Here is a 21,261-nt window from a genome sequence, read left to right as displayed (position 1 = left end):
CAATTCCTGTAAACCTCAGCCAGTGGTCACAGATTATGCAAGTTGTAGTCCAACAATATCTGCAGGGCATCAGGCTGTCTATCCCTGTGCTAAAGAGATGGATAAGCTAAATAGTGACACCTATTATATCACTTCCATGGCAGTAACTGTTAGAACACAGGTACAAAAGGTGTCTCCCTCCAAGTTCTCTGTGGTGACTCCTCAGACCCCCAGGGGAAAAAAAGAAAAATAGTCTAGAAACAAGCTCTATGGTTCCTGCCATACAAGCTTCTTTCCTAGAATGCCCTAGGAAGCAGTGCTCAAAGGCTCAAGCCTGTTTCCTATGATAAGCTAGGCAATGGGCTTCTGTGGCAGAAGCCACAGAAGTGAGTTGTATGTGAACATGCATGCCCACATGTATGACCCCCACTAACCCAGCAGACACCCAATGCTGTCCTCGGGCTGAAAAGGTGCATCCCTGCATTAGAACAACGACTTTGCTCAAGGTCAACGGAAAATAATCTCACTCTCACTCATACTTTAAACAGATACCATATTGTATATGAACAACTTTATTTAAGTATGTTGGGCAGCACCCAGCTGTGGTTCACATGTATGTGCAAAGTATAGTGTCAGGCTGATTGAACCAATGCTAGGTTGTAGAAAGCACCTGTCAGTTTCAATATGTAACATTACTGCTTCTGATAACAGATGTCAAAACAAGGAAAAAGTCACAAGGAATTAAAGGAGGGGCAGGAGCTAACATGGGTATTTTTATTTTTTTTACACATGGGACTTGTCCTCACATACTGCCCTAAACATGGACTATGCTAAACTAGGAGTTGCTCGTTGTCCTCTCTACCAGTACAAGCTGCCATGCACTGGCCCTCATTGTTACTAACTATTCCCCCATGATTGCAATTACAAATGTTAAGTTTATTTTGTTTTTAAGCAATTATAAAGGGAATCTAGCCGCTCCAAAGGTGGAAATCAAGGCAGAACCAAGGCCTCTACAGTAACAGCCTGTGCCGAGCATGCATTTCAAACAAAATACATCTTTGTAGCATAAGGCATGAAATATGGGGCATTTTCCCTTATCTATGGCAGAACATCCTCCATAAAACATCCCAGGCTACCCTGGATGTAAGTCTTGCCAATGGAGAAGCTAGTAGTCAAGGCTACCACCATTGCTAACTGATCCACTGAAGTTACCTCTAGCCCTGCACCTGATCTTGTCATTCTTGGTCCACAAACCTAAAACAAACAGCTTAAGCCTTAGGCTGCTGTCAAATGAAGATGAAGCAAAGAATCTGTCTGCATGCAAGTTCTGCTCCACTGCTCAAATCTGTCTTCACAACAGTAGAAGCATACCTGATCAAGCCTGGGCTGAAAATTCAAGGAGTTAAGATCAACAGGAATCGCCAGAGCAGGCCAACTTCTCATGGTTCACACAGGGATGTAACAAACCTTTAACTCCAGCTATATAGTTGGTTAAAGCAAGGTCTGCACTCCACTCAAAACAGTTAAATGCTGAGTTAGTTCCAGGAGAAACTTAATTTCATTTCAAATGAAAAACGTAAATGACCAGTCAACAGATATTAATGCAACTGCTGCATCAGAAGACTACTAAAGCAACAAGGGAGGGTATATTCTGGCACTGCCAGCTGACTTAGATGCTCAAGATACATCTGAAATAAGCAAACCCATAACAGGTAGTTCGTTACAGAAGTATAATTACAGCACAAAGTCATGGAACAGAAGAAATTTTCATTCCTAACTGTTAGCACTAAGCATAATTTTGTTAAAATGTCTTACTTTTGTTAATGCAGAGTACCTTCATACCCACTGTCAGTATTTCAACCATTCATTGTCCCCAGAACACTCAGAAAGCCGACATTGCTCTATGCTACCTTCCAATGGCTATGTCATAATACAGTGATGCTAAAGCATCATTAAGCATCAACACTGGCCCAGCATTTGCTGCCTGGGCACTCACCCCAGCTCCTGTAGGGGAAACTTCACAAGGTATCACCTCTGGACCACAGTACATAGAACTAAAGATAAGGGAATATTGCTGAGATCTCGATCAGTGGTCATGGAACATTACCATTCTGTCTGAGTGCATCCTCCTTGCAGGAAGAGGGCAGGAAATACCCATAAAGAGGCAAACATCCTTCTCCTAAACACAACTGCATATACAAAAGAGTACTGACTTCACTTGCTTGGCTCAGATATACTACACAAGCCAGTTATCCTACCACAAACCCTGAGCTGTAATCTCACATTTTCATTTGCAAGATTTTATACTGCTGGTTGTTGTTTTTAACACTGTGGGGATGTTTCATAATACACAAGATTGCACTGCATTTTACTACCATTCTGCAGGAGGGGCCATATGATATTTTTTCTCCTTTAAAATGGACATAGGTCCTGTTGTTGTAAGCATTGAGACAGAGGCAGGATGCTGCTAAAACTCCAGCTTGCCTACTCCAGTCCCAGATACATTTTCTGAGAATTTTAATGACCTAAAGAGCAAAACAAAGGCTTGCAAACAAAACACAAATGGACCACATTCAAAATGAACAGGACTACACATTGCCACCACCATCTTCGATAGCTTGCGTCCCTCAACTCTTGCGTCCAACTTTCAACATTTGGCTATTGGTAGACATAAGGCTCACTTCCTGCTGTCTCATCTTCTAATAGTTAAGTGGCTAACAACGTAAAATATTTGGTTTTCAGCAGCAGCATTAAAAAAAAAACAAAGCACCAAAATGTGTGTATTTTTTTTAAGCAACACAAAAACAAACAAAACTCAATTCAAAGCAGATGATTTTTTTTCCTTTCTGTAACAGTGCAGAAGCAGCCAGAGGGGGTTAACACAACTCTGGAATGACAGCCTCCCTCCAGAGGTTACTATTCAACTCCCAAAAGTATTCTAATCAGAGTTCATTGTTCCCTCACACTGTGCATTCATGGAAACAACCATTACAAAAAGAACAGGATACTCAAAGGAGTGGGGATGGTACAGGGCTGACCCAACAGTACTAAGCAAGTATGTTGTTCAAATGTCAGTGCTAGTGTTAAAGAATGGAAAATGTCATATACTAGGACAGAGAGAGTGGGGGAAACTAATCTTGGGCCCAGTTAGTAGTTTAGTTACCACCAAAACTTTCAATAAATAAAATATTTCTAAAAACAATTGTGTGGTTTCCCAGCAAGCATGGCTGAGGAGCCCCCTGTGCAGGGGAGTGGACATGGGCATAAAGCCTTGCAGAAAGAATTAACAATGTAAACCTTTAGATTACACATGAGATTGGGGTGGGGGCAGAGGGAGAACAGAATGGGCCACGACACAGCTTGGAGGCGCTGTGGGCACTTGGCTGCAGGAGAGGTGTTGGTCTCACTGCAGGATGCCAAGACAAGGACTGTCTAGAACAAAGGAAGGGTGTTTCTGTTCTACATCATGCATTATAAACTAGATCCTAAAATTAACTGCTCCAATTGTCTTGTCATGGTCCAGATTCTCATACACACACAGCAGTAAATGGGTAGCTGCTCAGAATGTGCTTATTCTCTGTTGTGTATTTTTTTTTAAAGTAGCAAGGGAGGGAAGTGATGAATCGGCCATCTAAGAAACAGCTGCTGAGCAAACTGAGAAGCACTGGATAACAGTCGGCTTCTGTACACAGAGTTTCCATGACAGACCTTCAACCTGGCCCATGTTCCGACTCAGACCATCGGCCGGGGGCCCAAACACTGGCTGGTTTACTGCGCTTTCATTTCCATCTTGCTAAGCTGCTGAGTTTCTAACCCATGCTATTTGTCTTCTGTGACACAACCATACTCCCAAACGTTCACAGGCCAACTGAAAAAGGAACAGATCTTTCAAAACAGGTTCATTCCCATTTCTCGGCTTCCTCCCACCGATCAGAAGTCAAGTCAAACCCTGGCCTTCCCTTTTTGCTCTGGGAAAGTCCAGGACATACTGGCACCCATCTACCCATAGACACACACACACAGATGGGGAGCTCCTCAGACACTCGGACTCAGAAAAGCAAGTTGAGAACAAGAACGAATCTCCAAGGAAACCCCAGAACACTCCTGGCCTAGAAGGTTTTTCGGTGGATTGCCCGGGAACTGTCTTCCTCGTATTCTTTCTTGGAAACCCACATTTTCTTAAATGTGTCCAGTGAAGCCAGGATAGAGCCTCTGTGGAAGAACCAAACATGGGAGTTAGACAAAGCTAGGAACTGGCTTTCCCCCACTCTTGCTCCTACAGAAACTACTAAAGCAATGGTTGCTCTGGAGAGTCGTAGGGTGCTTTGCAGGCTCCTTAACGTAATGGCAGACAAGATGGATAGATTTTCTCATATAACGTGCATGTGCAGGGTCCATTGAGTTCATAAGGACAACAGTAGTATCCAAAATGTCCAACCAGTGTCCTGTATGAACTAAATGGACCCTACAACATGCCCCAAATCTGCAGATATGCAGAGGGGTTCTGCTGCAGATATGCAGGGGTTCCCCAACAGGCAAATTAATGTGGACAGGGTTCCTTTAAGAAACAAAATGCTGTTCTACACAGCATCTATCTGCCCCTACCTTGCTAGAGGACCACACATACATCCTATTCAGGCTTCCAGCATCTTCACCCAGCACAACTTCAAGGTGTGGTGCAGCTTTACCCTTCTCCTAAGAATCACCACATCACTCAGCTATAGTAATTAGTACTACACAGGATAGGGCTACAGCCCAAATTTCTCCTCTTGCACTGTATGTAAGTCACTTCTTTTATCAATTAGTGAGAGCATCCATGAAAACAAGACTAGAATTTCTGCTACAAGAGGAGTTATGCTGTACTTACCCAATCCATGTTGAATATAATCTCTCCTGAGGAGCAGATATCTGGGGGATTTAAAAAGAGAGGGGGGTGAATTTAGATGGAGGCAGCATTCATTCTCCATACAGCAAGCTCACAAAATTCTTCCCTGACATATTATTGGAATCTCTTCCTATCAGTCCCAGACACATTCTATCCAGCTGGTTTGGAGTCTAAAACAATAAGTAGTTGGTGCTGCAGTCCATCCAGTGAGATGCCTCTTGGATGCCTATATGGACTTTATTGGGAATGCAGCCACCTTGAGAGAAACCATGTTGTTTTGCATCCGATGAAGCGGGCTTTGGCCCACAAAACCTTGCCAGAAGAAATGTGGTCGTCTTTCAGCTGCCACACAACCCTTTGTTGTTTCTGCTGCGATGGACTAACACAGCTATCCCCCTGGAACACGTTCTTTTGGAAAAGTCTGAGTAGATTGGGGTTGAAAGTGCAAAGCAGCCATTACAATGCTCTCTACATGCCACTGCACACATTATTGCAAAGGGCTGCTCAAAAAGACAAGTAGTGAGAGGCATACACTACAGAGGGCCATTAACACAGACTACTGCCTACACTGGACAAGCTAACACACCCACTATATAGAGATAGAGGGTGCTTGTTCCCTCTTTCTGAGGAGCTCAGATCAGCTGAAGAGACCCTGGACTTTTCTTAAAGGGCCAAAAGGCTAAAGAAAACTACCTACCCTGATTTTGACATCCTTGGGGGCCAGTTTCTTCACTTCGGTCAGAAGCCTGTCACCAAAACCTGAATCAAAGACAAAAACTAGCTTCAGTTTAAAAGGCAGCAGATACAATTCTGGCTTTTTCCAACCTGATGAAGGCACTGCACCCTGTCCCTGAGATTTAGGGGTGCAGTGCTTTCATAAGGTCGGTTTTCAGGGAGGGGTGGTGGAATCTCCCTCCTTCCATTCCTCTCCCCACCTCGCAGCCTGTGCTGTGATGAAAAGGAGCCTCTGGTCTATACTCTGGCTGGTGCTGTTTTCCATCTTTCCCCCCCATGCTCCTCATTCAAGGAAAATCTCAACAAGCTTCTAGGTCTTCAGAATGAGAACCAGAAATGTCTGCTTCCTATATGGAAAAGTATTACCTGAAGTGACATCCATCTATACATTCCAGATAAGTGATGCAATAGGAGGAAAGAAACCATTTGAACAGGCACACAATCATGTGTGTCTTTAGTATCATAAGGAGGGCACAACTAGGAGCCATCACACTGTTTCCCCAGATATCCAGCCTGTTTCTAAAGTCCCGTCTCTTCCAATTCAGCTGGAACAAGCATCTTCCGGGGAACTCTCCTTTCTTGCCCTGCTCCCAGGGAAAGGAACAATGCAAGGGGCTTCTGCTAATCCTCACTCTCAAGAGAGCTACTGTGAACCTCGCTCACTTCAAGGAAGGCGGTGTGGGAAGAAGTCTCAAGTTAAGCCCAGAACACACAGCATGTCCCTCAAGGCAAAGATGCAACAAAAGCACCTTTGAAGAGTGTCGAGCCTCCAGAGAGCACAATGTTGGAGAAGAGTGTTCGTCTCAAGTCCATATCAGACTTCTGGATGGCAAATACCAGCACTTCGTGCAGCCCCTCACACTCCTCCCCGATCAGGTCTGGCCGGAAGAGCAACTCGGGGGCCCGGAATCGGGCAGGGCCAATCTGAAAACAGCACCAGAGAGTCAGCTTTCTCGTTCCTAGATAGGAGACCATTGTATGTATAGCAACGAACAGAATCTCAGAATGGAGGGTAATTTACATCAGCCTTTTTCAAGCAAACAAACCTAAGGAAGAAGGTTATCCTGGCCCAGATATCAGTAAGCTACAAAGCACTCCATTTGGGTTTACGTGATGTTCAATACTGCCCGGAGAATTCCCAGCCTTTGAAAGACCTTGGCCTATGGAAGACTCTTGGCCAGGTGCTGCAGTCTCTTGGCTGGATTCTCCCTGGCTTACATCGGGTTAGCTTTAAAGCAAACCATGCACAGTCAGAGCCGTGGGTCCTCTGTATTAAAAAATAGAAGTTCTGCAACATGTGTCCATTATGCAACTGAGCATGGTTTTGCTTCTCTCCCATAATTTATTTCTCTTTCACTAGTTGTGGGAAGCTATATATGGGGCACTGAAGACACATCACCCAGTGGTAGAAATCTTATTTAGCTCTCTCCCCAGTTGGTATTGCCCAGGCACTTTCAAATATATCTTTGCAGATATAATGGTAAGAAAGAAAGTTCGGGAAGGTGAAACCTGGCTTCTGCAGCACTGCAGAACATAAACAGTTTCATACATACTTGATTAGAAGCATATATTTTTCCAGGTACACGTGAGCAATCCAAAATGACCACCATGGAGCAGCCTCTGCTTTTTAAATTTATATTTTTATCCCATCCTTCCTCCAGAGCTCAAGGCAGCACTCATTGTCTCTGTTTTTATCCACAAAACAGCCCTGTAAGGTTAGGCTGAGAGAACACGGCTGTCCAAAGTCACCCCAGGAGTTTCATGACTGAATGCAGATTTGAATCAGGGACTCCCCAGCCTGTCCAGCATGCTAATCATGACACCACACTGGCTTTCAAAGCTTCCTTGATCATAACAACATCTCAAATAGCCGACTAGAACTCGTACAATTCCAGCAGCACTTCCGCTGCTTGGAATGCAGTTTGAATTGAATATCCTTCTCTGAGTGAAAGTACACTTATCCAGTGCCAGACAAAATCAGCCACTAATCTGTAGGGTAATGATTAAGGCTTATTTAACAATATTTTACTTCCAACCAGGCCAAGCGTTCACAAACCTCAATGGTGCTTCCATCTGGAAGATAGTACTGAGCTTTTTCAGTTTCTAATGTCTCATCCTTCTGTGGGTTTATTGACAGGTAGCAAGCCCGCTGTGGAGGAATGACACAGATACAACAGTCATTCATGCAGATTCTTTAATAAGAAAAACTAGGCCCAGACACTGCAGAGAATACCACCATTAAGCATCTTTTGGCATTTAGCACTGAATTTACTCCACTTCTGAAATGTTAGTAGCACCACCATGCCAGCTACAGTATCATACAATCCTTAACAAAATGTGAAATGAGAGATTCTAGGATATTTACAAAGAGTTCTACAAAGGAAAGCTAGGGGCAGCAGAACAGGTCTAGCACAGATAGTTGTTTGAAGGTTAGCTATTTACCAGGTTTCTTCTGGAATTCATTACGTCCTTCTTTTGTGCAATACAAATGAGATCTGTGACTAGGAGGGAGTTTTCAATACAGGGGGCATAATTTGGGAATGATCCGAAGGGTGCAAGAGAGCAGCTGTTTACCCAAGGCACTCCCCTCCATCAGTACCATCATCAGTGGTTCTATAGTAAGTCATTTAGGATGTAATCCTGTGCGTGTTTAGACAGAAAAAAAGTCCTACAACTCCCAGCATGCCCCAGCCACTGAGGCCTGCTGGGGCCTGCTGGGAGTTGTAGAACATTTTTTCTGTCTAAACATGCACAGGATTGCACCCTTAGTCTCTTTTGATTTATCTACAGTTTTAACTTTTTCAATTTAGAATTAGTCATCGTTAGGTTTATTTTCATTAGGTTTATATGCACTGTTACGTGTATTTTCATTGTTGTGGGCCATCCAGGGAAGCTTTATCTGAAAGGACAGCATATAAATATTATTATTAAGTTAGTGCCTCCATATTATAAATGCAGGAACTGAGAAGTAACAGCTTGCCTAAAACTACCAGAGATTTGAATAAAGGAACCATCTGGCTCCCCTCTCACTCTGTCAATTACAACCCTACACACACTCTCAGAAATTACTACATTCAGTTATCTAACAAGAGCTAATTTTACAAGATCAAAAGAACTATTAATAGGCCTTACACACAGCAACTTTAACAGGCCAAGCCTATGCAGAGCTCGTTGCACCGGAGCCCACTGAAATCAGCGGGTACAAGCAAGCCTACCTCCACGTAAGGTCCAGGGCTGTTTGAAGGCCAAGCTTCCCTGAAACAGCTCAGTGGTAGCTTTCCTAGGCAAGAACTGTGGGAAGAGGATCAAAAGTGTGGGGCAAAGCTATTGCTAATAGCTCTGCCCCCACTCTTTGGCCCTCTTATTAAGACACTCCCATAGCTCACCTTTCCCACTAGGCAATCTTTGCATTCCCTAGAAATGCCAAGAGAGTTCTGGTCAGCTTCCTATGTTCCTTATGCAGAACTCCCAGAAATATTAGAACAGTAAGTGCTTCACCCAGAGTGCCCACCGGCATGTTGCTATTATCTGAGGACTACAATCATGTTATTTTATTGATAAGGGTGGCAAGGGACCATCCTGCACATCTCACACAGATCCAGTTGATCCATTGTGCAGGGCTGCCCAGGTGTAAATCCTGGTGGCAAAATTAAGTTTGGAGATTCCTTGACCCAGATAAGAACATAGGCCTATTGCCTCTGATACTGGAGGTAGCATATAGCCATCAGGACCAGTAGCCATTGATAGCATTATCCTCCATGAATTTATCCAATCTCCTTTTAAAGCCATCCAAATTGGTGGCTATCACGACATCTTGTGGAAGTGAATTCCATAGTTTAACTATGCACTGTGTGAAGATGTATTTCAATATCACTCCATGGGATTACTGACCGGAGGTCCTCCCAATCTGCAAAACATAGGGCAGATTGTCTCCAATGACATCCACTCTGAGAGGGTGTGCACTGTGGATTTATGTGCTGATGTACATGTTTGAAAGACTGAAGTGGTGAAGTCTTCCCGGAATTCTGCCACTTCTGAAGGTGGTGTTGGTAGGGATCATATCAGAATGCTTCCCTTGTTTTGTTTTTAAACACTTCCTGGTCCATGGAAATCTAGTACGTCAGCACAATGGGCTTCATTCGTTTGCTTGTTTTCTATGTACCAAATGTTTTTCACATGGGGGAGCATTGCAGCCTTGCAATCTTGCACCTACTTTTTGAAGAGGGACAGACCCAGAAAGGCTAGGGATGTACGACGTGATTTTTTTCAGCATATTCATTGGTCACTTCCCTTTGCGTCTGAGAGGTGAACCTAGCCTTAAGGGAAGGGGCCATCCTGAGAAAGCGCAATTCTGCATTAGTGCTCAAAATGTGTCTTGCGCAGGCAGCTACAATGTAAACAGTCTTCTCTCCCCACCCCCTCCTGTAAATGGGACTGGACTGACACCACTGGATGCTATGGGATACATCCGGTGTGGCAGCCTAGGCCACCCTCTGCGGCTCAGTTCTCTCAAAACAGAAGGCACCCCGGAATCAAAGGCAAATGGCACCCAAGCACCTCTTTTATGGTTTTGACGATCTCAAACTCAGACGATGTATGGAAGTCATAGCCTTCCTTCCGGAGATAGAGACGAAGGAACCGAGAAACGTCCCGGCCAGCAATGTCAATCCGCATAATGGAGTGGGGCATGGCAAAGCCTTCGTATATAGGAACCGCATGGGTGACCCCATCCCCAGAGTCCAACACCACTCCTGTAGTGCGCCCTGTTGCATAACTACAGAAAGGAGAATAGGCTTCAGACACACACATGCAAAACAGAATTGGTGGAAAATCTGCATGACCTGATGAGGACCCAGCTACACTTCCCAAGATAATGATCACTCCAGGGCAACCCAATTTATTCTGACTTACCTAGAACTAAGGAGCAATTTTTGTTTAAAACAACAACAACAACAGTAATTGTTCACTGGCAAAGACAGTAAGGGAGATGATTAATTTTGAAGATCCAACCTCTGAAAAAGTGACATGCTGGCTAACAAACAGAATCCATACAGAAATAATGGGAAGAACGTCTGCTAGCGCACATACAACAGTGATAATTTCTAATATAAACCTGAGCATTTATTTAGTCATCAGGCTAGAATTTCTGGGAAGCAATCTTTTACAATACTGAGGCTGCAATCCTGTGCACACTTACTTGGGAGTAAGCCTCACTGCACACAACAGGACTGACTTCTGAATTGCATGGTCGGTCTTCTTTCAGATACTCACTCCAGCCTCCAGTTTCTCAAACGTAAGCAGTGCACATGGAAACCAATGCTCTGCTTTGCAGAAACTGGCTTCTCCTCCAAGGTGAGTTCCAAGAAAGGTGTGGGGGCAAAAGTACTCACAGGCTAAGCACAGCTTGCATGGAGATGAACAGCGCTGGCACATTAAAGGTCTCAAAGAAAACCTCAGCTGCTCGTTCACGGTTCTTACGTGGGTTCAGTGGTGCCTCTGTCAAGAGCACAGGATGCTGGTGGGTAGGAACACAAAAGACTCAGCTGGGTAGAATTGCACCAGAGCCCAGGTGGACTTTTCCAGTTCTTCCAGAACAATCAAAAGGCATATCCAGGACTTTGTAGAGTAGGGAAACAATTAGCCACAGGCCTGCCCTTCTTGCTCATCCAAAGATTACAAGTTTGGGAAATGAATGGAAGCAAACTACTATATCAAATAGCTGTACATCAAACATCAAGAGAGAACAGTTTGGCTAGGAAATTGACCTGGTAGCATATAGTAAGCCCTCATCAGTGCTTAGATGAGAAACCACCTAGGGATCACATGTGAACCACTCAGAGGAAGTGCAGGATGTACATTTAAGAGCCTTCCACAACCTGGGACTACAACTCCCATCACTGGCCAGGGATGTTGGCAGTTTTTGGCAGTCCAACGCATCTGGAGGGCACCAGGCTGGGGAAGGTTGACATCTACTTTAGGGTAGATTAACACAGTTAGTTTTACACCCCTTTGTCCCAGAAAGAAGACCATGGCAAGAGGAAGACCAGCTTGGCCTCAGCCATTCGTCAAAAGCAAAGCTGCAAGGAGCTTGCTTCCCCCTCTCTGCCAGAAAGGATTCTGTTGGAATTCCAGCTGCCCCGGGACTGCAGAAGTCAGGGCAATGATGCTCTGGTCTCTGCCAGAAGAACATGAACAAGGGAAGATCAGCCTGGGCCCAAGTGGATAGAAATGCCTGCTAACAACACACCACTTTGTACCAGCATGTCAAGCTGATCTCCTTTCTCGACCTTTTCCCTCCACTCCCCTTCTCTTCTATGTCTCGTCTTTTTAGTTTGCAAGCCTGAGACAAAGACCTGTCGTTCTTTCCCTCTCTCTTTTTGATCAACGTGAGCTGCACTGGCAGACAATATTTGTCTGAATCATATCGATAATCATATTGATAATTCTTCTGCTGAATAAATAAACTCAGTTAAGCAGATCAAACTTCCTGCTAGTGAACTACAAAATAACTTCACTAGCTGAGTATCAGAAATCACACAGCAGGGGACAGTTACAAGAGAGAGGTGAGCTCCACCTAGAGGGGAGGGCATATCAAAACACTGCCCAAGCGTTCTGTGGATTCTCCTGCACTGCACTATGCTACATGGGAAACAATTCGAGCTAGACAAATGTTGCTATCCCTTCAGGCTCACAATTACTTAGCAGAATTTGCAATTCTAGGAGGTGGGGTTTATCACTGCAGCATGCCTCCATATAGTGCTTTAGGTTAAAAGGGTCTAACAGTCCAGGAGAACTGTTTGAAATGTAGAGTTGGCACAAAGAAAAACTTCCCAGTTCAAGCACAGGCCCAGGCAAATGCTCTTCTCAATTATTCTTAGGCATGCCTTGAAGTTTTGATTCAGTGAATTTTCTCTTAACTTGGATTAATGAGCAGAGGGAGCAGTGTGCCAGTGGCAGACAGAAAGTAGACTGGGATCTACTGGCAGATCTCCAAGTGATTTGCAGTAGATTGGCAAGGGTTTCTAATTCCCAATTGTCTAACAACAGCAACAATTAAAAAGTGTTCTTCCCCTAAATTAGGTTGCTGAAAATGAACATTTTGGGGGAGAAAACCAGGAGTGGATTTGTAAGTGAAAGGACTTGTGAGCCTGGCTCTGGTACTGATCCCAAATTCCTGGGCTGAACATGTAATGTACTCAGAGGCACTGTGTTCCTTAATGCACCTGGCTCCAGTTGGTGGATCTCTGGGTTGTAGTAAAAAGGTAAAATAGATCCTGCAAGCCTGAAGTCTGCCCGCCCCTGCTGTATGCAACGCTGTGAGCACAGAGAAGGTAATTAAAAGGCTATTCTGATGTGGAGCGATGGAACAGAGGGTGACTGGACTGCAAAGCAGCTGCACAAAACCAATTGTGGGAAGTTCTCATTTGGGATTTGGGGGCTTCTGGGTAGAGTCAGCTCACCTCTTCAGAGAAGGTCTGGAGCTGGTCTTTTGAGTACACATACTGCCAGATGCGTTCCATGTCATTCCAGTCCTTCACTATGCCATGCTCCATAGGGTAGCGTATGGAAAGAAGGCCTCTGTGCTCCTAGCCAAAGCAAACAAATGAGGCAGCATGTCAGTGAGAGGGAAGGCCAGAGGAATCACCTGCTGCGCGCATTTGGAGACTTGGTATCCCACCTCTTACAATGAATCTACTTTCTAGGAGCCCCACTGAGCAATGCTCTGCTGCCATTTTTCATAAAAACAGAAGCACTCCCCCCGCCTGCAGGTGGGAAAGACCTTTGACAGAATAGGATACGTAGTTTAAAGACAAACTCTTTTCTTCTATTTAGAAACCATGAGGCTAATATGAAAATTATCACTATGGGCAGTATTCAAGCCTGCCCATGCATCAGCGCAGTGGGGAGCTAGCGGTTCTAAAAGCAACCTGAAACAAGCAAAAACACTCATTTCTGGAAGGAAGCTCCACTGACCTGTCCCAATCCAGAAACAAGTATTTCCGCTCATCTCCAGGGTTGCTTTTAGAACACTAGCTTTCTGTTGCACAAGCGGTGCGTCCCGCTTGCGCAACAAATCCAGGAGACGTGCAGAAGCAGTACTGGATACTGCCCCATAGTCATCATCCTTCCTTCACTTTGGATGTTCAAGGTTTAGCAATTTCAGGGGCCATATGGCAAGAAAATTCACCTGGCAAGAGAGAATGTGTTAGACTTGTCAGGAATTGTGTCCTGAAACGAGTTTTTTCCCTAAGTGCATGTACGTGTATTTCTTCAGGATCAGACTCTGGTAAGCAAAGGAAGGCAGTGATTAATCTTGACATAAATTGATCTCTTGATTGACTGACAACCAATATACACAGCAACTAGTGGTGTTGCATGGGAAATTGCATGGCAATAGAAACAATGCACTATATCCATCAGAGAAGACCTATGACTTAACAAAGACGTGCACATGTTATGGAAACTCCAATATGCATAAATAAGACATTCAGATTTGCTGAAGGCTCCCAGTCCCTGAGATACTTCTAATATGACTTATTGTTCTAAGCAAGTTGCCCAGTCCTGGTCTTGTTATCAGAAGGACCACAGGGATAACAAGGCTTGAATTGGATAGAAAGCCTAGGATGCCTCTTTCTGATGCCCTGTGGAAGGTGAAGGACAGGGGGTGAATCAATATGGTTGCCTTACCTCTGCTTTCGGTCCAATGAAAATGTCACCCTCCAAAGCTCCAGCCATAACACGAACGTGCTTCGGTCTGCCCACACTGAAAAAGGTTGTGCAAAAATGGAGTGCTTCTCTCACGACACAAGTCACAGATCGAACAGTTCAGCGCTTCACTAGTGAGAGACCATTCTAGAACCACTGGGCAAGGGATTGCACTGGGCACTTGAACGGAATGTGTGGCCATCTCTAAACGTCAGTACATGAACAAAAAGGAACCTGCCTTACATTGCTGCAAGACCAATGAGTTGAGTAGTTGCATGGTTTGTCTGCAGCTTTAAAGAACACGCCAACCCACAAGGAGCTATGTGAGGATCCCAAAGCCCTTAGTATGAAGGGATTCTGCTCCAGTACACAAGCCTTCCTCAACCTGGTGCCTTCCAGATGTGTGGGACCACAACTCCCATAACCCTCCAGCCAACATAGGTGGCTGGGGGATTCTGGGAGCTGTAGTCCAAAACCTCTGGAGGGCACCAGGTTGGGGAAGCCTGCACTATACCGCTGCAGGCCATGGATTAGCTCAGCCCGAGTCAATGTGAAAGTCTCGTGGACCCAGCACAGATCCAAAGACCCACCCTTCCCCACACAAAGACACTGCACTTAATATGGAATTCACAGAACATCAGTAACATCCTCCCAAACTGCCAGATACTTACTAGTTTGGAAAACAGTACTTGGGTATTTGATCACCTGCAAAGCCAGCTTTAATCATGCCAGAACCCTGTGAGGAGGGAAGAGAATTGAAATGTATATGAAAACAACCAGTATTGACCATGAGGCACTTCAGTCTGTAATATTACTGCTAACAAATTAAATAGTAACAATTCCCAAAACAAAGGCCCCACCCAACACATTCCATGATCGTGTGCTTGGAAAGTCGATGTCCTCATGTGGCCACTAGATGGAGCAAATCCTGTTTTCCCCTCTTGTCCAGAGCCTTAGACTACACAAGCAGAAGTGTTCCTTTATGCAGCATGTAATTCTTTTAGAACCAAATATTTAAGAAACTATGCTAGACACTTGACAAGATACAGGAGAGGCTTCTCATACAGTGCAATCATGTTACGGAGGAGGTGCAAACAATAATCCAGTGGGTAAAGGCCAGATGTAGGAGTTATGTACTGAGGGAGCAGATCATATTCCTCAGTAACTTATAAAACACAGGCTTGTTGCTTCTTCCCCCTGCCATACCCCCTCTCCACCCGCTCCAGCCATATTCACTTTTACAAGCCCTTTGGAAAATAGCATGCAAGCCACTTTAGACAACACAGAGCAATTATAGGTTCTTTGATCTGCTTTAATTTGCCATGGCTCCTTCCTTGCTCTCTCTCCTTGCTCTCTCTCCAATGCACGTCTGTAGCATCAGAAGTGCATCTTTGTAAGGGGAAAATGCTGATCTCATAAGTCACACACTTATTCATTTATTATATCTTATCCCACCTTTCTTTCATGGAACTTGAGATGGCATGTATGGGATTCCCAGGCAATCTCCATCCCAAGCACTGACTGAGACTGCCAGGTGCTGAGCTTCAGCAAGCTTGCTGTCACATTCCTTCAAGACCATGCCCTTGTCTATCAGCTATTGAAATATTTAGGAGATACTGGATACAGGGAAAAATAATTGCAATTTTAACAGACTTCCTGGCATGCATCTCTACAAGGTTCTGGGGTGCATGCAAACCATTAACACAGCACAGTAGTAAGAAAAGCAATTTAATTTTCCAAGGTTTCAGAGGAACTCTAACGTATTTTTAAATTTGGCAAATTAAAGGCACAACCCTATCAGGTTGCCAGCCACTAGACAGAAGTCTCTGATCTCGGAGGCTTCTGAGTATTCTATGCTCTTCAGGGCTGCTGCCAGAAGGGCAGGAGGAGTGACGGAGGCAGTTTTTGCCTCTCCATCTTCCTTTTACATTTTACTTGTCTGGACTGAGCATAAGCTTGTTGGCTCACATCCAATCCATTACTGCATCCGGACAACAGTTCAGGACTCCCACGGCCTCCTTAACATCCATGGAAAAAGAGAGAGAGAGCTGGGATGACCTTTGGCGGAATTTCATGTAGATGTTTAAAAGTATATAGGGCAAAACAGAGCCCTGAAATTAATGAACTGTTACTTTAAAAATACCTTTCATATGAGTATCATCAAAGTGGGGCTAGAGTTTAGGTAGGACAAGTTGGGGGCCATTTTTGGGTGGGGGGAGAAACTGAACTCAGGGGACATGTCCCCTGAGTTACTTACTCCCTACCCTCACAAATAAATTCCTGCCCTTGACCAGCTAAGGGCTAGCACATCTGTGCTGTTCTCTGCTGCTAGAAATACCCTAGCAGATTGGGGTAGGTGAGGGGTTCCACCCTATTTTCTGCACAGGTAGTGAATTTCTACCAGTCAATGGAGACCTGCTCCTATTCTCCACACACACACACACACAATGGATTCCTGCACATAAACATACTACTTCACAAAGATGTGTATGGAGATTACAGCTGTCTTAAGCAGAGTTAGCTGGAAGTAAGCCTTGCTGAAAATAATTAAGGTTCTGAGCAAAAGTGGCTAAACTTGGGCTGTACAAGGCAAGTTATCAGGGGAGGGGACAACAGGCAGAGAGAACTAGGACTCAAGTCTTATGGCAGATGTATTTATTATACTTGACTTGTTCGTAAATGGTTATATTCCCAACAACTGGAAATGCATCCACAAGGAGACCAGAAACATTTACTGTTAGTCACACATTATTTGGCCAAAGCTTAGGGTAGTGCAGGTAGAATTGCTTTACTGTGGCAGAACCTGCAAATTAATTTGGAAACCTTCATCACCCAGGGATTGAAAAGAAGCATTACGTGAGGACGAGGCCTCCTTGCCACCACTCCCAGGACTTTATGTGCAGTCATTATGGTTTAAGTCAGCCTTCCCCAACCTGCTGCCCTCCAAATGTTTTGGACTTCAGCTCCCATTAGCCCCAGCCAGTGCGGTCATTGGTCACGAATTTTGGGAGCTGTAGTCCAAAACATCTGGAGGGCACCTGGCTGGGGGACGCTGGTTTAAATAAGAGCCCACCAGAAAGCTGCTCGCAGTGTTGTGGGAAGCAGTGTTCTAAAAACAGAGCCGCGAGTGCTGGGAGCGCGCGTGCAACACCGTCCGCCGGCTTCCAACAGCAGAACTGTGCTCTGGGAGAATGGACAGCCCCTATTTGGTTTCCAGAGAAAAGCCGCGCACGCGCGAGCCATCACTGCTGTACACAGGTCGCCAAGCCACGCCTTCTCGCACCTTTCCACAGCTAACCAGCCATAACGAACTAGGCGAAACTGAAGGGTCAATCAGACCAAAACGACACAGACAAGGAACCAATAATCGCATATGAACTCCAAAAAGGCGGGACAAACTGCATCCCGAAAGGCGGCTGGACAACGCCGTACGGGTGGCGGTAGGAAGAGCCAATCGGAGGACGAAGAAGTCCGAAGAGCGTGAGTTGCCCCTCAATTAGACTCTGCTGTTCTTCGGCCTCCGCCGTTCCGCGACTGAGTGGCAAGGGAATTGGCCAATGAGAGCGCGGGCTGGGTGATCGCGAGGGAGAAAAGAGAGACCAGGTTCGGCTTGCAGGTGGCGGTGGGTAGAAGACTGAATGAGGCGGGAGCGGGGGCGCCTCCTGGACGGCAGGCTCCGCCGATTGGATTATTTGAGGCGCAGCGGGCTCACCAGGATCACGGCAGCACGTCCCCTCCCCCACCCCCTCCTCACAGTGCCCGTTCTGAGGGGCCCAGTCAAGGCCGGACTCACGTTATCAATCACCACGGGCTGGTTCGCGATCACATCGTAGGACTCCATGGCGAGCGCCCGGTGCGCCGCCGTCTCAGTCACCGCCGGGAAAGCGACAGCTCAGGCGGCCGGGCGCATGCGCAGGACGCGGGACAGGGCACGCTGGGAAAACGAGTCTCTGCGAAAACGCGAGAGCCCGCCCCGTCGCTCGCCTGGAGATTCTGCCCGCAGCGAGATAACATGTAGAGGGGCCCATTTAATTGTCTACGTCTGTCATTCGCGGTTCCGGTTGAGAAGCCACATGGGTCCATGACGAAGCCCAAGATTTGGTTGGGCAACAGCTTGTCCACCTTCAGACAAAAAATATCAGCAAGGACAAGTGCCCGTGCTCTTTCTGACTGAAGATTTATTGTATGTGAAGTATTCATTTTCTGTTGCTAGTTTTTCAACATTTAACAATACCTCGTGTCGATACAAATTCTAATGCAAGTACAGTCCATTGCCTCGAATTACAAGGTGGAGGGGGCTGCGTCCAGGAGGAGTGGGGCTTACAACAGCCTCGGTATAGTTCATTCTGGTTACTGCAGGCTGGGGTCCAGGCTGTGGCTCAGATTTGTTCACATCTCAACAACCCATCAGTGTAGTCCAGTGGTATCATCACATGTTGAGGAGCCTGCTGCAAAAAGCATACAACAATCCTGGAGTGTTGTCGGGTGTTGCTATCTCCAGGTTGCATATTGGAGCTCAGTTGAGAGAGTTGCATTCAACAACCCTGTAATATAGTCCACTGTTATGTCCCATTGCAGGATGGGGTGTGTGTGTGTGCATGCGCGCGCTTAGAGACAGTTGCTTACAACAGTCCTGCAATGTGTTTTGTTGTTGTTGTTCAGTCGTTAAGTCGTGTCCGACTCAATATTGCTAATCAGAAATGGGGTTAAGGCTGGTTTAGATTTCCAGTCTAAAAAGCCCCATGGAAAACAACCTTTAGGTTGCAATAAAGGTTAAATTGTCCCCTCACACCCGCTTCCAGGTTACATCTAGGGCTCAGTTGCATGCAGAAGCCTCGTGCTCCGTGAACATGCATGCAGTGTGTTGCATTTTTAAATGTTCAAAACCCTTTTTTTAGGAACCCCTAAAAACAGGGTTTATTTACATGAAGCAAGACAATTAGAAAATTACAGTTTTGTGTGTGTGTGTGGGGGGGAATTGCTGACTGGTCACACAGTACACTCTTGGATTTCTCCATCAATTTTTATGTGCCAGTCTCACTTCTGCTGTGGGGAAGGGAAAAAAATAAGGTCTATTCAAACTGAAAATTCAAGGGCTAGTCCTGCTACCCATTTAATATCTCTATGGTTTGGTGTTTCTGCCACTATTCCAAAGTGTACTTGCAGTGTGTGCTGGGAGGTTTTTTTGCAGTTGATTGTGGGAATTGTAGTTCCATTGTGTGAAGGCTTTTAGTATGGATTCTTTGTGCAAACAAGCTAGTGTTCTACGACGCGTGTTCTACGACGCCTCAAGCGATTGACTGGCTGACATTCCATTTTAGAAATATACTAACAGGCAGGTGGATGTGTAGAATTTTGAGCCTATTTGGATGTCTTGCTGACTGATGCCCCCCCCCCCCACACACACACACAAATGCAGAGAGATTTTTTCCATAATTCCAGACATATAGAGGTTGGTTGTTTATTCAGTGGTGGAGGGTGCTCTGTACATTGTCAGAGGTTACTTCACATGTCCAGTACTGCACAATGGGACAGGTTCTACATGTGTAAAAATCTCAGTAATAACATCCCACCAAGATAATTTCAAGTAGTTGAGCATCCTTCCCTCCCAAATTAACCCAGCAGTCCCTACTTGTCATGCCTGACCCAGGCTAGGATGGCTCATCAGAAGAAGAGCCTGACAATGCAGAACTTGAAGACCACGTGGAACTGGCTGATGCTACTGCTACCCCAAGCCCCTCCAGCATCTCTAGGGAAGCTACACCAGTCTCTTCAACAATGGTGGACCCCAAGGAACCTGTGGACAGGAACTCTGAGGAATGTGCCTCACCCATGGTGTCGGAGGAAGAGGCTGAGCAACCACCCAGCCCAAGAAAGTGCTGGTGCCAGAAGGCACAGGCTGCTACACGGAGGCAAAGTGGGTTCCTCAAGGCCCAAAATAACAGTGGAGGGATGTAAGACACAGGGGTCTCCATTTTTCTGATAACACCAAATTACTGAGGGTGGTAAAAGAAAAGGAGATTACAAAGAGTTCCAAAAGGATCTCTCCAAACTGGGTGAATGTGCAATAAAATGGCAAATGTGCTTTAGTATAAGTGTAAAGTGATACACATAAGGACCAAAATAATCCTAATTTAATATATACACTGATGGGGTCTGAGCAGTGACTGACCAGGAAAGAGATCTTGAAGTTGTGTTGAATAGCTTAAGGAAAATATCTGAATCCCCCTATAGACATTAAAAAATAAGGTGTGGATAGTGGGAGAGAACAGAATTGAGCCATGTAGGACACCATAGAAAATGGCTCAGGAAGTCACTGATCTGTTGTTCATCATTGCATTTGATGCCAGGAATAAAAACAAAACCACTCTATGAATGTATGCTACATCCTAGTTGCATGAGCAACACAACAGGGCAATACTGTTCATTGTTTGAGTGGTTTCTAACCACCCCGTCACTGTTTATTTGCTAAGGGTTTGCTTGCTTACTTGAAAGGTGATGTGTACTTTGCCTTTGGGGGAAAAAAAACAATTCTCAGAAAGCCCAGCAACTAATTCTAAGGCTATATTCCTATGTATATCTAGGCTGCAATCCAATGCACACTTTACTGGAAGTAATCCATATTGGACCCAGTGGAACTTACTACTGATTATAGACTTGTATAGGGGTACACTGCCAGTTAGGAATAAACACCACTGAACATAGTGTGGCTTAGTTCTCAGTAAACATACATAGAATTGGACTGTAGTGATGCTATACTATGTACAGTTATGGGAGAGTAAGTCCCATCAGACTCAGTAGGACTTCAGAGCAAATATGCACAGGGTTGTGTATGTGTGTGCACGCCTTCAAACTAGGTGCCACTCTTTGTTCATTCATTTTCAGTGGGCTATATACATGACATTGTTATCAAATTGTTCTCTTGCATTTTCTTTGTGCTTCTCTTTGTTTTGAGA

The 21,261-nt window shown here is 45.2% G+C and overlaps 1 protein-coding gene across 4 annotated transcripts; it reads right to left on the bottom strand.

Annotated features, from left to right (window-relative positions):
• Window positions 1-520: 520 nt before the first annotated feature.
• ACTR1A (actin related protein 1A) lies at window positions 521-18,194 on the bottom strand. 4 transcript variants are annotated; one of them, XM_084846465.1, is made up of 11 exons: window positions 18,099-18,194; window positions 14,977-15,041; window positions 14,288-14,363; window positions 13,060-13,185; window positions 10,990-11,114; window positions 10,157-10,373; window positions 7,656-7,748; window positions 6,349-6,523; window positions 5,562-5,623; window positions 4,847-4,887; window positions 521-4,191 (listed from the first exon to the last, which is right to left on the bottom strand). In XM_084846465.1, exons 1-11 carry the CDS (start codon window positions 18,144-18,146, stop codon window positions 4,089-4,091), a joined length of 1,131 nt encoding a protein of 376 aa, XP_084702591.1. In that variant the 5' UTR covers window positions 18,147-18,194; the 3' UTR covers window positions 521-4,088. The 4 variants fall into 4 exon arrangements, with proteins under 4 accessions (XP_084702591.1, XP_084702594.1, XP_084702592.1 ...); XM_084846468.1 differs by lacking the exon at window positions 18,099-18,194 and adding an exon at window positions 17,589-17,791; XM_084846466.1 differs by lacking the exon at window positions 13,060-13,185.
• Between the last annotated feature and the right edge of the window lie 3,067 nt (window positions 18,195-21,261).

The sequence above is a fragment of the Heloderma suspectum genome, chromosome 3, assembly GCF_057233095.1.
Source record: "Heloderma suspectum isolate Gila_16-S chromosome 3, 16-S_ref, whole genome shotgun sequence".
NCBI classification, from domain to species: Eukaryota; Metazoa; Chordata; class Lepidosauria; order Squamata; family Helodermatidae; genus Heloderma; species Heloderma suspectum.
The sequence above is the reverse complement of the archived record's forward strand: the minus strand, read 5'-3'. Positions and strand labels throughout refer to the sequence as shown.